Raw genomic sequence first — 17,267 nt, 5'->3', positions numbered from 1 at the left:
TGCACAGCAGAGACACAATCATGCACAACCACACACCAAATGAGTGCGAGTGGATGTGCATGCGTTACATGTTGTGTGCAACTCCCCACGAGTCGCCCCTGCCTTTCCAACCCGTGCGCATGATGGACAGCTAACACCTCAAGAGAGAATGACAATCAAGAGTTTGTCTTCAACTAACATCACATCTCCTCTTATAGCTCATCATACCACAGACCATCTGAGCCAAATTATTTATTTTTTTATTTCAAGATTTGATCGTTTAAATAGTTTTATGTGAAACACCTGCTGTCATCAGCTTGTTTTTGTGTCAATCTAAATATGGTCACTCCCATGGAGGAACCCTATTGAGCAGAAAACTATTTTAGAAATCCTATTTTAGTACACAAGTATTTTCTTGTCCGATTAATGTTTCAAGTGGAGAATCCACTCAAAGAAGAACTCACGGTATATGTAAATTTATCAGCTCTCTTAAAGCAAAAAACATTATTATGTAACAGCTTTGGACTACATTTAAAAGTCATCACAAAGAATTTGGCCTGTTTGTTTTTTGTTTTGTTTTTTTACCAAATTTGGTCATATTCCACTCAGAAGATTATTTTTTTTCTGTAAACCTCTGGAAACTATTAACCTGCCTATCTGAATGCCATTTCATTTATTTAACAGCAAAGATTTGAAAAGACTGCAATTTGTGATATTTCTTTACATATTATTTTAATTATTTGCAAGTTATTTATTAATTCTTAACTCATGGTTAATTCTTTTTTCTATCGGATAGAGATCTGCGCATGTAAAATTTTCAACTCAGCGATATACTTTCATAGCAATACTGTGCAAATTATCTGGATGGATTTTCACTTGCCTTTGTTCTGTTTCACTGTCATGTCTACGTGCATGCCTTGTTTCTCCTCACGTGGGTTATCACACACACCAGCGCAACAGCTGTCAAAACACATAAATCACCTGATCTTATTCTGTAAATGCTTGGTTGATGCCAATGTGCTGCTTTATCTGTACCTGCCAATCATAACGAAACACGCTGCAGCTTCAAAGCATGCTATGACCATAAGTATTTAGGAAAATGCAAGGAGGAAAATATGGGATTCATATTGTGAATAATGAATGTGTTTTGGTGCTGTGAAAAAAATGGTAGAAGTCAACAAATGAAAGACTGCTTTGTGGCAAAAAGTGAACATAAACATAATGATACATTTTTTTGTGTCCATGTCTAAATACAGTGTCAACATTTGACATATTCATTACTCTAGCAGAAACAGACCAATAGTTCAATGTATGGAAGGTCTTATGACTGACACAGTGACATGGGTTACTGTTATACTAATAGGTATATTGGCATTGTTTTATTTTATTGCTTGTTTTATAGCAATTACTTTTCACGGTGGTTTCACAGTGAAAAACTAGACGCTCAAAGGTCATTTTTATTCACTTTCCGTTTAATGATCTGTTTTAATCTGTTTTAATCATCTTGCTCTTGCCAGAATTTCAAGGCTGCATTCAAACAACATCTCAGAATACGAGCTCGGTTCCAGGACAATCATTTTCTGACCTCAGATAGATACTAGAGCGCTGGATCAGACCAGTAAGTGTGGTTTAAAAGAATGAAAAGATGTAAACACTGTGTCTGGACAAGGTCCTACAGTAATCATGCTGGCTTCCCTCCACATCCATATCTCCATCCTCTCTGCCTCCCATTGATCTCATTACTTCTTGCTTCATGTTCAGTCCTGGTAAGTTTTCACCAGCAGCCACATAAGCAGCACAGTGATTAAGACGATCATGAAGTTGAGGAACAGCTCCTGTGCTGAGCGGTCCATGGTGGTATCACTGGTGGTAGCCTGGTGAGAAGCAGAGGGACCTACTGAAGGAGGGGAAAGAAGGTGGAAGCGTAGCAGATGGATGTGGCTTCTTAATCCACAACCTGGCGGGGGCAGAGAGGGGGGAGAAATCACACAACATTTTAAGTCAACACATGCCAATAGATGTAGGAATGGTAAAAGCCTATGAGTATGTATGTTGACTCTGTTATCATGGATTACAGGGATCAGTCACTTCTCAATTGGGTTGCTGCATCTGTTCACTGCGGCCATCACTCAACAAGGAGCCAACCCAATATATCCCCTTACACACACACACACGCACACACACACGCACACACACAGACATAACCCAAACATAACCCCATAATACACTACATGCAAACAATGAAGACAGAGAAATTGCTTTCAGTAAAAGTAGCTCATCCACAAAAAGATCAAATGCATCGAGCTCATTCCTCAAATTAAAGTTGCAGAAAATTGGATTGGTATTGGTAACCGAAATGATTACAAAAGTAATGACACCATTAGTCAAAGTGAGAGTCCAAATCACATCCTGTCAGGCAGTTGTTACCTTTCCTCTTTAGGCTGTGATCTCAGGATGAACTGGAAGATACCGAATCAGATGTTTTCGTCCGCTTTTTAAAAAATCTTGACCTCTGATTCGGTACTTTGTCTTCTCACTGGAAAGTATCCTGTTGTGGCTCTTCTTCTCCGAGCATCTGGTCTTTCTGTTGTCCAGCTTGGGCTGGTCACAGGGGGCATGACTCCTAAAGTAGCCATTCTCAGCGGACCGCCCATGGTTCACATAGACACAGACTGATGTCACACACCAACTAAACAACCAAGAGAGTGTGTTATTTTCCATAATCTTGCCCACTGGAGAGTTTCCCATCCAAAACCATAAAAAGCATCTCTCTGTTTCTCTCTCTCCCCCTCTCTGTCTCTCTCATACACAAACAAGCAAGAGGGAGTGAGTCCAGGCTATTTCTAAAACATTAGTGCACATTTTAGTTGGATCTCTGTTATTCATTACAATATATTTCTATTGTTTGCTGAATATAAGAAACTGTAACAGTAAATTTCAATATCTAAAGAGCACATATGCACATAAACAAATAATATATGGATTTAAACCACCTGATGCCAAAGTTGATCATGCCCTGTCACTCCATGCCTTCTTTATGAGTGCAGGGACTTGTATGACCCAAAGAAAAGTATGATGACACAATGCAGTACATTGTCGCACTACACTAGGCTTCTTATGAAGGTTTATCCCGTTGACTGATATTTACCAGAACAGTCAGAGACTGGGATGACAGACAATCAGGCTTTAGAGGAGTGCAAACGAGCTGATGGGAGGCCGTGGACAAATATACTTTATAGGCTACAGGAGACCTAACTTACTGCTTCTTGTAGCTGCATAGCTTTGTGGTGAGTGTACACACCCATTTTTAAATTGCTTTCCTTTATCTGGTGCTATGCAAAAGGTTTTGACAGGGACCCTGTCAGCTCATCTCTAACTTGACAGTTGTTTAGAACAGTGTTATCTCTGAACAAGTGTGAAACCCCCCTGACACACACTTTCTCTTGAACCCACAGAAGGGTTGTGACAGGACAAAGTGTGTATGACCACAACTGCAATGTACCTTTCCATCCCTGGATTCCAAGGTCATTCCCAGGGGATACTACAGATCAAAAAGGATGCCATTCTATCACCCCGCAGCTCTGCCAGTGTCTCATCAAAAGCTATTTCACCCACGAATTCCCATTATCACTGAGATCCAGTGCTCGCTTGAATGAATATAGCAGAGCGAGGTGTGCAGGCATTGCTGTCTGAGGGTGGATCACGGCCCAATCAGACAGCTGGGTGTGTGTGTGTGTGCGTGTGTGTGTGTGTCCATACTCTTTTACACCCAGTGAGAGCGACAGTGTAATGACAATGTAATACAGCACAAATAAACAAACAAAATTAAAAAACAAATAAACAGATAATCAATAACATTTCTCTGCAGTTTACATACTATACTAAGCAAATGATGAATCTTCAGATAAGCAATGATTCTGATGTCTGGATGCTAGCTTTGAGCGAGGTGCTAGCTTAGCTTACTATTAAGAAAAGAAAGATGAGAAGCTTGCCCTTCAGAAGCCTGTCATTAGACCGATACACTCCAGCACTTTTAAAGTTCAGCAATATCTATACTCTGTTTGTTTAACGTTCAAAAAAACAAAACAAAACAAAACAAGAAAAGGAAAAAAGTTTCTTTTTCAAACCATCATGCTCCCCTGAGCTAAGATGATCAGCTGCTCACTGTAACCCAATATTAAATATTCAGCAAAGAGGAATTGATCTTAGACATAAAACGGGGCATGTGATGCCAATAAGTGAAGTGTTTAGCTTATAATAGCTTTTCGCTTGCACTATCTTAGATTTACAATATAAATCTGCCTATGAACACAACTAAAGCTCACTAATAAAACATTTGTTTCATTTTTACAGCAGAGTGCATACAGTAGACAAATTGTGGCTTCTTCTAGGTGTTGTCCTAAGATAGGGAAATCTTTGACATATTTAGACTTTTGAGCTGAATCCATTTTATCATCAAACTGCAAATGGGGGAACATCAATTCACATGTCAGTCTCTAGAAGGAAGATATGAAAGAAATAGGAATTATTTCATATGAGCATCTGTGTTGTCAGACCACTCTTCAACTGTAAATAGACTTTGGAAATCCAATATATATATCTCTTTAGGAGAATATTTACTATACCATTTAATTCAGCTTGTTTCTTGCTTCATCTTCATGAAAAAAACACCAAAAATAAATAAATAAATAAATAAATAAATAAATAAATAAATAGCACTGGCACGCTGATGCCACATCTCTACACATTTAATGGCTCTTTTCTTTCTCCAATAACAGCCAGATATCTGACCCAAGAGAGCAGCAGAGCTCAGAGCCACGATTTGAAAAGTAGGTTCTGGTTTCTTTATCTGCACGTCTGTCCTGCTGTCTCAGGCAATTACAATACAAAGATGCCAGCAACAGGAGTTTGGCGTCTGGCAACTGGCCTTGAATTTTAGAGGGTTCTCAACGCCATACTGCCACTACAGAGCTTGGCTTATGTGTGAGGTGACGCTGTCCTTGAGTATTGGCAAGGGAAATATTTTTGTAATCTTCAGTTCATAGCCGTGAAGTGATATTTCCACATGGTGCAACATGGATTGAGTTTTTGCAGTCATGCTTCATGGGTTCATGAATGGTTGAGCAATTTTGAGATGGATATTTATAATTATCGTGATTAGAAGTTCAAAATTAGTCTTTCACCCTGGAAACAGCGCTTGAGTAACAAATCATACCACAAGGTACAGCTCTTGATGATATCACATGGTTGTCATCAGCTGCTGGATCACCTATCATCAACTAAATCAACTGTGTTCAGATAGTTTGTTCATCTTGTCAAAAATCATGCAGAAGGAAGTGTTGAGAAAAAAATGTGTATCCGCCAAAAACTGGCATGCCAACCAAAATATTTAAAAGAGTGAAGTTTAAATTTGTCTATATTAAAAACAACATGGAGCAGAGAGTGGTTTTCGTGTCAGTGAGGGCGGCCGTGTTCTCTCCTTCCTGACCAGCTGTTGTTTTTTGGACTAAAGTGAGCGTGCTGCTAAGACAACGAAGAGTTCCCACTGGCCAGCAGCTCTGCCTGCTGATGTGATTACTGAGATGACTGAGGACAGGTGAGGGCTTCATTACACAGCACACACAGACACACACACAGACACACACACGCATACACACACGCACACACACAGACACACACACACACATACACAGACACACACAGCACACACACACACACGCATACACATACGCACACACACAGACACACGCACACACATACACACACACACACACACACACACACACACACACAGACACACATACACAGACACACACACACACGCATACACACACGCACACACACACACACACACACACAGACACACATACACAGACACACACACACACGCATACACACACGCACACACACAGACACACACACACGCGCACGCACACACACACATACACAGACACACACACACAGACACGCACATACACATACACAGACACACACACACGCAAACACACACACATACACACGCATCCACACACACAAACAGACACACACACACAAACACATACACACACACGCATACACATCCACACAAACACATATACACACACACACACGCATACACATACGCACACACACAGACACACGCACACACATACACAGACACACACACACACACACACACACACACATACACATACACAGACACACACACACGCAAACACACACACAAACACAGACACACACACACACACACACACACAGCCACAGACACACACATACAGACGCATACAGACTGTTTCACAAATGGGCTGTAAAGTCATTAATCCGGCTGTAGAGGAATTCATATACAGGATCTGAACTAATTGGCTCCTTTGAGGGACGGAGCAGACAGAGACCAGCAGCCAGAGTGGGTACTGCACTAACAACACAATACGCAGTATTACTCAAACACAATTTAACACTCATGCCATGAATGCGAGTGCTTGAACCTGATCTGGTTCTGACCTGTTTCTTGTGTTTGTGTTTTGTTGAACATAATAGAGAGGAAAAACACAATCTTGACAATTGTGATAATATTTTCAATGTGAGTAATGAAACAAGATTATCCTCAGTTGCAGACTTTTGAGGAGAGTATGATGAATGAAAATAGAACTAGCCTATAAATAGTTTCCACAATGCAGACTTTCATTTTATCCCTTAGCATCAGGTTAGCATAGCCCATAGAATAATCCATTCTTGGGAGATTAGGAAGGCATGTGGCATGGATCAACTATCAGGGTTTAGATCCTATATAACAGAGCCATGGGGTAAAACAGCAGTCGTCAGAAAGAATTAAACATTAGAACAAGAAAGTGAAGCGCTTAGACAAAGAGATAAGCATGATTCTATAGATACACACCACAGAAGAAGAATATGACCCAGCAGGAATGTTTTACAACAGACAATAACTAGCATAGATTACCCATTTCACAGTACACACGCAGCTGAGCAACAAAAGTATATCACCCTATTTCAGTGGTCCTTAAACATATTATGGAAAAACACATAACCAGAGGGAACATGTCGAACAGAACAGCTGAAAAGACACTCAACATGTTACATTGCCAAACACAGTTACTGCCTTTGGCAATGTAATTAGTCTAAACTAGACTTATATTGTATTTGAATTGTAGGAGCACATCCATTGTCAATGTTATTTTCCTCACCTGTGTTTCCTCTACTATGGTTAGTCAAAGTAGCCGCAACTAAGGATTCATTTATAATTTTTTCATTTATTTATTTTTTTATTTTTATTTTTTTTTAGGTGTGTCTACTTTCATGTAACGTTATATATTTGGGGTATTAATTTGAAATGAATTATTTTGTTTTTTAACTTGTCATGGAGATATATGAAATATATTTTCTGTTTATGATAAATATAAAGATGATTTTTGTCCTTTTGTGCATCACGTTAGAGTATGACACTGCACTGTTCAGCTGGCAACATGGGTTACACATTATTTTCAATAGTATATATTACTAGACTGCAGTAAATATTTTTGTCAACATATACATAACACAAAATAGAGTAAAAGTATAATAAGTCGTAATTGATCTGTTGGTTTTTTTCATATATTTCTCTTATATACAAACGTGGATGTATTCAGAATGCCGTGGCACATTAGGAAGGTAGGTGGGAACTCGGTTTTTCTTGCGTTTGTTTCACCCGGACATAATAAAATGGCGAACTATGGATCCGACTGAGGAACGCAACGTGAAGGCCTTTAAAAGGAGCAAAGAGGAGAAGAAAGTTATCCGAAAACAGATTAAAGCAAGTCACACGTTACTGAAACATGAAGGCATCAGCACGACACCGCACCCGACCGAGGTAAATAATAATAATAATAATAATAATAAACAACAGAAAAACAAAACAGGACATGTTTCAGAAGCTGTAGCTGCCTGTGCATTTCTGTACTTCTTTAAACACATTTTTATACGCAGAAATGTGATTTAAAGGTTGAATTTTTATAGTTGGGTTTAATGAAACGTCAAATACAAATCTGTTTGAATTTATCCAATGTGCTAGTGATGAAGCGGAAGTTCAAATTATTTCATGGACCTAACATTTAGTGAAAAGTAAACAAAAAGGGAAAAAATGTCATGTGAGTATATTTGTCTTGGACTATTTGGAGTCAGCAAAGTTTCATGTTAATGATAAGTTGATTCATTTCTGGAAAAAAAAGTTTAAAAATAAAGAATACGTTGATAATGAAATAATAGTTCCCCTGCATCATGACCGGTAAAACTTAAAAGCGGTACAAGTAAAATATTAGAAATTAGGATATTCATCGATCTGTATGGGATGCGGTAGATAAACTAACTCATTTAGTTCACTCAGGTTAATGCTGATTGTTGGATGGCTGGTACACTGCGATGGATTTAATAAATGATCTCCAGCTGTAATGTTTGCACTGCTTCATTAGGACATAGTCTTTCATTCATGTTTAAAATCTACCTACCCATCTTTCCTCTGCAGAGCGTGGTGGTGGCCAACGGTGGCTTGGGGAACGGGGTTAGTCGAGAGGAGCTTTTGTCAGTGCTGACAGAAGCGGAGGAGGTGGAATCCCTGTTCATGCCCCCACACAAGCCTTACGCCTTTGTCACATACAGGTACAGTTAGTGCATCGATCAAATCACAAACTTGTTTTATCACTCTAGTACATTTTTGTTTCATTTTGTTTCCAGGTCTGTGGAGAGTGCTCGGAGAGCCCTCACCCAGCTTAATGGACAAAAGCTCCAGTCTGAAGAGAACAGTATCACGCTCTACCTCAGCTATGTTAACTCAGGTACTTACCATGAACACTGACCTGTGCACACAATACTGCAATACTAAAGTTAAACCACATTTATGCAGAACTTTGGAAGATTTGGCATGCTTGCACGTCTTATGAGAAGTATTAGCATAGCAGCTTTTTGCAGCCAGAAGTATGATCGTTACTGTATGTGTTGTGTATAGTGACCTTTGAGGAGGAGAAGTCTGTTCCTTTACCAGAGGGATTAGTGCTGGTGGAAGAGTTTGTGTCTCCAGATGAAGAAGCTGTGTTGCTCGCTGCTATAGACTGGTTATCTTCTAATGAAGATGTCACTGGTGAGGGCGTGTGTCACGTGTTTCCTGTGGTTTGTGTTCGACTCATTTCTGAATTAAATACTTATTAAAATTCTCCAAAAACACAAGGCTTTGTCTTGAAGGCGGAACTTAATTTCTGTTCGTCAGTTTTAATGGACAAACTGAACATGAAAATTTTATGTATTTGATGTCATGGCTATAATCTCTAAAACCAGGCATGTACAGTTATGTTGAAAACTTCTTGTAGGTGTCAACTTTTGCACCTTCAGTCTGAATGAGTCATAACCATGTCTGAGTTAGCACCATCTTGATTTACAAATTATTCTACTGGTGTCTCACTTCATTTTAATTTAGCCCAAAAATCGTTGAAGCATAGAAGAGTCAAACACTATGGCTTTGAATTTCGCTACGACAACAACAATGTGGATAAGGACAAACCATTGCGTGCAGGTAATTTTACTCCCTAAAACCTGATATTGTTTTTTCTTAGATTCTAAGTTTTTTTATTTATATTTTCATGTTTCATATGGGTTGCTGGTGGTAGTTGTTAAAAAACATGCATATTGATTGTTACCCTGCTATGGCATACATGACATGATTAGATTTATTTTTTTTTTCTGCTTGGAAATGTAATTATTTATTATTAGTTATGAATTTTATTTTCCCCCTTCATAATAAATGTGCACTGTGTTTCCATTTTCCTCCATGACTGGACCATTAAATGACACATTATAGCTGCTTCTCATTGTAATAACAAAATAATCTTAGAGGAAAATTGGAAAGATTTAACAGAGAACCTACTTTTTGTGTGTGTTAAGGTCTTCCTGACGAGTGTCTGCCTGTTTTGGAACGCTGTGTGAAGAGCGGTCTCATCAGCATCATGCCAGACCAACTCACTGTGAACCAGTATGAGTCTGGGCAGGGTGAGTCATTCCACTTCTGTTTCCAGTGACTTTACCTTATCACATATAAGATCTCAAGACAATTCACATTTGTCAAATTAAAAAGGCAACATGATGGGAGATGACTAATATCAATCACAAGATGGCAGCACACACCCTTGCTTCATACAGCTTTTACAGGCTGGAATAAGGTTTTTTAAAAAAGGAGTTATTATTCAATGCGTTTGCTTCTAAGGTCACACACATTAACTTGAAGTAATGGTTCAGTTGGTCCCAGTGACCTCTTTCAAAACCGCTGAACCCAAAACACAAGATGAGGTTTTGTTCTTGTGATTTTCATCGTACATGTGTGTTTGTAATGATTTCAGGAATCCCTCCTCATGTGGACACGCACTCTGCCTTTGAGGAGACCATCATATCACTGAGCCTGGGGGCAAAGGTCAGATCATAGAAATATTGAAGCTGCCTGAGATAGTCTGAGAGTTGTTAATATACCCAAACTTAGAACTAATCTATCAGCTTGTGTCACCAATGACCACAAGTGGTACTCAATGTGCATTTATCAGTACTTGAAATGAAAAGTCATGACTCAGGGAATATGAAAAAGACTTAATCAAACTATTTTATTTGTTGCATTAAAAAACTACTTACCAGAAAAAAAAAAAAAGTGTTTCCAAAGACTTTCTGTTTTGATCGACCCGATACTGGTCACTTCACTGACCAATGTGGTTCGTGTGTGTGTGTTTTCACTGAGAACATTTAGTCACCTCGCTTGCTTCATTATTCTCTAACACACTTGTATTCTATCACACCTCTCTTGCTGCTGGTGGCCTTTTATTTTATTTAGAAGCATCCTTACCCTGCTTGCAATACATTTTTTAGTGCACTAGGTGTTGTTGAATCCTATACTGTTCTAGGTGTGACTGGATGGTGTGGCCTGGTGCTGAAATGGTTTATTAGTCTCTGCAGAGTGCCTGCTGGAGATGAACACCCATCTGTCCCAGCTTGCTCAAAATGCAGGGGCTCTTTTAGCAACAATCTATCAGCATCTGTCACAGCATCTGTCACACAGCCAGTTTGACTGACATACATGTGTCAAGGGAGTGCAGTGTGTTCTTCGTCCCAGAACTTCAATCTAGCTTTGTGCTGCATAAATGGCAAAATGAATGTTATAAGGTGCTGAGGGGAAAAGGTGAAAGCAATATTATGAAGAAAGGGTTTTATGATCCACAAATCTATCAATGGGATTAAATATTTTAGCACTGAGAAGTAATTTTCTATAAATATGGTGAAAATAATAATATAAATTATGTTTAAAATACTTTTTGCAAAAGTGAAACAAAAGAGGACGACATGTCCCATTGACCCATGTCCCCCATTGGGTTTTGATCTGCCATTTTGGAACCTCTAGTTCGTTATTTGACCATTGCCATGTCAATTCTTTTGAAACCAGAAGAAATTATGTTTAGGGGGGTAAGTTTAAGTTTATTATTATTTTTAATTTGGAAAAATTTACTTTTTTGAAGAAGACGACAACGACTTGAAACTAGAGACCATAATCTCGTTAGGTAAATGTTTAATGAGGATATATATCAGGTGAGAGCAATTTTCAATGGCATCTCCTCCTGATAACATTTAGTAGAATTCAGGTTTAAGGCTCACTTTAAGGTTTCACTTTTTAGCCATTTTATGACAGAAACACGGGACTCCCCATTAACAACTAAGAAGTTAACACTAAAATACTACTGAACGTATTCACCTTGTGTTCACCAGCAACAGATTCAATTTAATCACTTTCTACTGGTTTCATTGATTGGCTAATGCTGCCGTGTATATGTGTGTGGGTTAGTGTTTCTTTTTGCGAGAGAGAGATATTTCAGTTCTGGTTGGAGGGTGAATCTGATAATTTGCTGGTTTTCACCCGTACGTTACTCACTCACAGTTACACAAAAACATATATCTGTATCTCTGTCTCTGCCTGCTTTACAGAAAAACACGCTTCTCTAGTTCACAAAATCCAATTTTCTTGCTGTCAGTGGTTGGAGAGATGCAATTTGAAATTGTGTACAAGTAATTTCCCTGCAGAGCACGTGCTGTTATGCATTGTAAGGAAACATTAGGATCAAACTGAGATGAAGAATCAGTACATTTTTATTAAAGTTAAACAACTGCAAAAAAACAGCACAAGTGAAATACAGAAAAAATTGGCAAAACTGAAATAAGTCATGCTGGTGAATTTAAGTGAGCAAGAGTGAGAATTTGATTGGACACTTTATGACTGGAAATCGAAGACTTGGTGATTATTATCAGCAGTTCGATGGCTATAATAACTACAGATCACTAAATATGAACACACACTGCTGAGTCTGCTGAATGGTGATGTCAAATGAAATTGGATAGTGGCTGAGATGTGACCAATCCACAGTTGTTTTTACTTTTGGGGTTTTTTTTTTTTGGCTTCATTATGTAACTCTGTGCTTCTCTCATAGTCACATTCATTTGCTTATATTTATATTTTTTATGAATTCATTCCTTTCCTTTCTGTGCTGGGATCATAGAATTGGTACTTTTGGAGAAAGTCAGATTGGCGCATCCATGATGATCTATACAATTCAGTTCTTTTCCTCTCTGTGATTTACAGCTTTTTATCAAGTTGCTGTGGTAAATCATGGCTTTTGTGATTTAATTACAGACTGTGATGGAATTCCGCCATCCTGATGGTCGTCTTGTTCCTGTGGTGCTGCCAGGGCGCAGCCTTCTGGTGATGAGGGGAGAGAGTAGATACCTCTGGACCCATGGGTGAGCTTGACAGTGTTAGATAAGTACCACTTTTCTTCCTTTGTTGTAGTAGTAGAAAGGACCAGTGACAGGTTCAGGGATTGGTTTCATTCAGATCTTCTGCTATTCAACTTACATACAATTTGTCAATTTGTATCTAACCAACTACTACAACAACAACGGTCTCTTAACTTCTTAGGATTACTCCTCGGAAGTTTGATATGGTGCCAGCCTGCAGCCCACACTCTCCTGCTTCTGACCTCGGGACTAACAGAAATCTCACCTTGAGCAAGCGGGGCACCCGCACCTCGTTCACTTTCCGCAAGATCAGACATGAACCCTGTTGTTGTGGTGAGAATCTTGCAAATGTAAACAAAAACAGACATATAGCATTGCAACCATTAGTCGAGTTTGTTTACACAAACATTTTTGCGGACACAATCTTAAGTCTAAATAACTGCAGCTTGCCTGAGGGTATTTGCAGAGTGGGACAGCTGCTTCTACATTGTAACATTGTTAAAGACATACAGTGTGAAGGAATGTGTGACATATTTTGCAACTTAATTTTTAAATAGTGGTTTTTAGTTTTGACACATTTAAATAATATGAACTAATTGTGATCCATCCACATCTTCTCTGAAGCCACAGTATTGTCACCAGTTTGCTTCTTTTGCTTGACTAACACGATAAAAGCGAAGATGAGGTTTTTCTTGGGGAACTGTTGAAATTAATAATCTATTTTAGTGGCTGACTACTGTAAGGAAATTTCCAGCTGCACCTCAGATGAATCTCTCTCTCTCTGTTTCCAGCCTTTCCCTCTACCTGTGACAGTCAGGGAGCTGCCTCAGCATTCTCACCCTCTCCATCATCTCCCCCCTCACTCCCCTGTTGCCATGCCGACGCAACCCGTCTGGAGGAGGAGTATGTGCATCGGGTGTACAATGCCATCGCCTCCCACTTCAGCAGTACTCGCCACTCGCCTTGGCCAAGCGTTTGCCACTTCCTGTCCCTGCTCCCTGCTGGCAGTGTGCTGGCTGATGTGGGCTGTGGAAATGGGAAATACTTGGGTGTCAACCCAGAGCTGATTACTGTGAGTGCCATCATATATTATATAAATGTCTTTAATTCTACAACGCTTAAGTGAACCCTGTAGGGAAATTTAGTTTTTAATTCCATTTTGATTGTCACCGTATTTGGAATATCATCATTATGAAATGCCACACATTTTGATAGCATTTATATGCAGAAGTCACTAATCACATACACACAATTTCAGGTAAAAATAGCAAACAACTGAATCATTTGCAGAAGACCAACTCTGCTGCCACTCTACAGTGGCAGAAGCACAAACCAACCAAGGCCATTTGTTGTGACAAGGCGCTCTGTTCATTAGGTACAGAGATGGAGCCACAACGTTTATCCTAGTCAAGGATAAAGATTAGAAATGGGGACACAACAGCTAGCCTGGCTCTTACAAAAGAAAAATAAACTTAGCATGTTGGAAACACAAATGATGAACCGTCTATCTTTTTTATTTTATCTAATATGAAAATTATGTTTGATGGTTTTAGGGGGTGTTTACCTGCTGCAACAGTTTGTTAGCTGACAACCATCAGTTGCAGTGAAAACGACATTGCAAAGGTTACAGCCTTCGATGCTTAGCTTGCTCCTAAATGTAAAATGAAAAGAAGTAGCTGAGTTGATTTCTCAGTCTTGTTCTGGGCGTTGCATTAGACATTAGCACAGACTAGACTAGTAACATGGTTGGTGCCTTAGCATATTGTTTACTTTAATCTTACAGTGAAAAAGACTCAGCAAAATTAAATGAGCTACCAAATGTACTAAGGAAGAATAATTGTTGCTGTGGTAATTGTTCTAATTTTGGTTGTTTATTTGCATCAGCTCAGTTTTCATGGTAATATCCCATTTCTGCTTACTTATACTCACTTGGATATTCATGTTTGGGATTTGGAGGTGCGTGTAAGCAGCTTATCTTGACTCTGAATGTTACCGTGATAAATCATTACTGAGAACACTGTGATCAGGCTGCACATAAACTCTCCAAGCCGAGTCTTCTGGGTTGTCTGTCTGTTTTTCTCCCTCAAATTTATTTCCCTCTGCACTTAGTTTCCCTTATGTTTGTCCTCTCTGTCTCCCACTCATTCCCTCTCTTATTGAAGATTAACGTTGTTAACCTTCCCTGTGTTAACTGAAATGAAAAGGGCTTGACCTTTTTCATGTTTGCACATCACTAACAGAGTTTTGTCTTCTTGTGCATGTCTGTAGTATGTCTCACAGGCTCTCATCACCTCTATTTGCGTTGGGAAAAGTAGTTGCAACTTGTGAAGCCTGATTGAAGTGGTTGGAACAAAATGTGTTGAAAGATATAATAACTGCTGCTTGCTCCTTTCTTCACTTCTGTTTACATTTCTTCTCGGCTTCCCTATTTTGTACATTTTTCTATTTGCTTAATTTCTTTTCTCTATTTTAGCCCTTTCTTCTTTATTCATCGCTTCCTTTTCTGTCTCTGTACTTTTACCCTCATCTGAAAGACTGAAGAAAAAAATGACAGCTGGTTTCTGCGGTAGTGTGATAATTTTGTGATACTGTGTGTGTGTTTGTTTTGCCTCTTCAGGTTGGCTGTGACCGTAGTAATGCTCTTGTCCAAATCTGCGTAGAGCGAGGTTTCCAGGCGTTTGTATCTGATGCGCTCAGCGTCCCACTGCGAACGGCCTCCTGTGATGCATGTATCTCCATAGCGGTCATACACCACTTTTCCACACCGGTATGTAGCCATTCAGGAGATTCCTTTTCCATCTCTGGAACCAATACTGATTCAATCACCCCTGTCACAGGACAAAAAATGTTGTCTCAGATTTTTTAAAAAGCTATAACACCCAATCTCAGTCAGATCTAGCATTTGCATCTCTTGACATTTGGTTGTTTTTGTTTATGTGCTGTAGGAACGGAGGTTGGCAGCAGTAAGAGAGCTGACAAGGATTTTGAGGCCTAAAGGTCAAGCACTCATCTACGTTTGGGCTTTTGAACAAGAATATAACAAACAGAGGTCTAAATACCTTAAAGAGCAGATCAAAGAGCATCGTCAGAACCTCAGCCCAATCAACAACACATCAGATGACCTACAAGAGCCTCATGGGAAATCCCAAATCCACACCAGTGAACATTTAGAAGACAAATGCAGGGCTGTTGACAGCATGCAACATATTAGCAAAGGGACCAATAGCAAACTTAGTGTGCACACCAACCGCACAGCCTTTAACACCCAGGATCTTTTGGTTCCCTGGCATTTGAAAGAGGGAAAAAAACAAGGAGAGGAAGACTCAGGAGAGAACACGAAAAAGGACAAAAAGACATCAGGAAACTCTTGTTCACCCTGTCGTATGAGTTCCAAAACTAGAATAGACTGTAACCCTGGCTCCAGTCCAAGCATGTCCTGTGGCTCAGATCTTGACACCAGTGATGCCACTCATGGCCCACATTTTAAGTCCATGCCAAGCCATGACACTACAAAGACATCCAACACGATTCTGAAGGCCAAGCCTGAGAATGGCCAAGTGCCTGTCTTCCATCGTTACTACCATGTGTTCCAGCAGGGAGAGCTGGAGCAGCTGTGTGGTCAGGTGGCTGGAGTCAGAGTATGCAGAAGCTACCATGACCAGGGAAACTGGTGTGTTATATTAGAGAAGGACTGAGGTGAAAGAACTCACTGACACATTATTTAGAATTATTTTGCTGTAAATTCATGTTGTCAGATGATAAAAGTTCACTATGAAAATGGATTCTTGTAATTTGTTTAAATGCTCCAATGGGAAAGTGTTGCCAAAATAAATTTAATGAGTTTTAAAATATCTGCATTTTCTTTTTTTGCATGTTAAGTAGTCAGTCAACAATTTCTCCAATTAAAGTAAATTTATATACATGACTTTTGACAACATGTTTCCTTTTTCAGCACATGAAGTGTGCTCTCATTTGCTGACAATGTTCCAACTTGCCACCTGTCAAATGTTGAATATCCAGTACAGCTGTGAAAAGTGGTTGCTGGTGCCAATCCCAGTTGATGGTGAATACACTTTGGACAGGCTGGCATGTAAAATAACAACCATTCCCATAGAATAACCAATTAGCCTGAATGCCTTTGTACTGTGGGAGAAAGCATCGAAGCCCTCCCTCATCTGGGAATCGAACCCAGAGCCCTTATTCCGCGAGGCAACCACCACATTTTACTGAGATTAACTCGGACTTGTTGATGAGTGATCACTTGCATGTTAATTTGTTAATTTGCATGTGGTAATAACATTGAACTCTGACTTCACCATGCTTTATTGGATTTACACACCCCTGCCTTAATCCTGTTTACATGTTTTACTACATGGCTGCCAAGACAGAATGAAGTGTGGAATAATGAAGTATTGATGCGGGCTGAGCAGGGCACAGTGATTTGTTATGATCCCTCTGTGCCTATTTGGGAACAGGTCAGTGGC

At 39.5% G+C, this 17,267-nt stretch overlaps 2 protein-coding genes across 2 annotated transcripts; one reads left to right on the top strand and one right to left on the bottom strand.

Moving 5' to 3' along the window:
• Nucleotides 1-1,429: 1,429 nt before the first annotated feature.
• sln (sarcolipin) lies at nt 1,430-2,615 on the bottom strand. The gene is made up of 2 exons (XM_029518042.1): nt 2,407-2,615; nt 1,430-1,936 (listed from the first exon to the last, which is right to left on the bottom strand). The coding sequence occupies exon 2, from the start codon at nt 1,830-1,832 to the stop codon at nt 1,737-1,739; it is 96 nt and encodes a 31-aa protein (XP_029373902.1). The 5' UTR covers nt 1,833-1,936; nt 2,407-2,615; the 3' UTR covers nt 1,430-1,736.
• Nucleotides 2,616-7,702: 5,087 nt separating this feature from the next.
• Nucleotides 7,703-16,708, top strand: alkbh8 (alkB homolog 8, tRNA methyltransferase). Its single transcript, XM_029517498.1, has 12 exons — nt 7,703-7,843; nt 8,495-8,628; nt 8,704-8,804; nt 8,975-9,106; nt 9,440-9,535; nt 9,904-10,008; nt 10,356-10,426; nt 12,680-12,786; nt 12,965-13,116; nt 13,575-13,855; nt 15,401-15,550; nt 15,729-16,708. The coding sequence occupies exons 1-12, from the start codon at nt 7,706-7,708 to the stop codon at nt 16,476-16,478; spliced, it is 2,217 nt and encodes a 738-aa protein (XP_029373358.1). The 5' UTR covers nt 7,703-7,705; the 3' UTR covers nt 16,479-16,708.
• Nucleotides 16,709-17,267: the final 559 nt, after the last annotated feature.

The sequence above is a fragment of the Echeneis naucrates genome, chromosome 13 (assembly GCF_900963305.1).
Source record: "Echeneis naucrates chromosome 13, fEcheNa1.1, whole genome shotgun sequence".
In the NCBI taxonomy this organism is placed as follows: domain Eukaryota; kingdom Metazoa; phylum Chordata; class Actinopteri; order Carangiformes; family Echeneidae; genus Echeneis; species Echeneis naucrates.
The sequence above is the reverse complement of the archived record's forward strand: the minus strand, read 5'-3'. Positions and strand labels throughout refer to the sequence as shown.

Excerpts from the sequence above, each read along its gene's own strand:
- alkbh8 (XM_029517498.1), top strand. The coding sequence starts at position 7,706 with ATGGATCCGACTGAGGAACGCAACGTGAAGGCCTTTAAAAGGAGCAAA. Across the intron at positions 7,844-8,494 it reads CGACACCGCACCCGACCGAG|AGCGTGGTGGTGGCCAACGG; the intron begins GTAAATAATAAT and ends TTTCCTCTGCAG. Across the intron at positions 9,107-9,439 it reads TTCTAATGAAGATGTCACTG|CCCAAAAATCGTTGAAGCAT; the intron begins GTGAGGGCGTGT and ends ATTTTAATTTAG.
- sln (XM_029518042.1), bottom strand. The coding sequence starts at position 1,832 with ATGGACCGCTCAGCACAGGAGCTGTTCCTCAACTTCATGATCGTCTTA.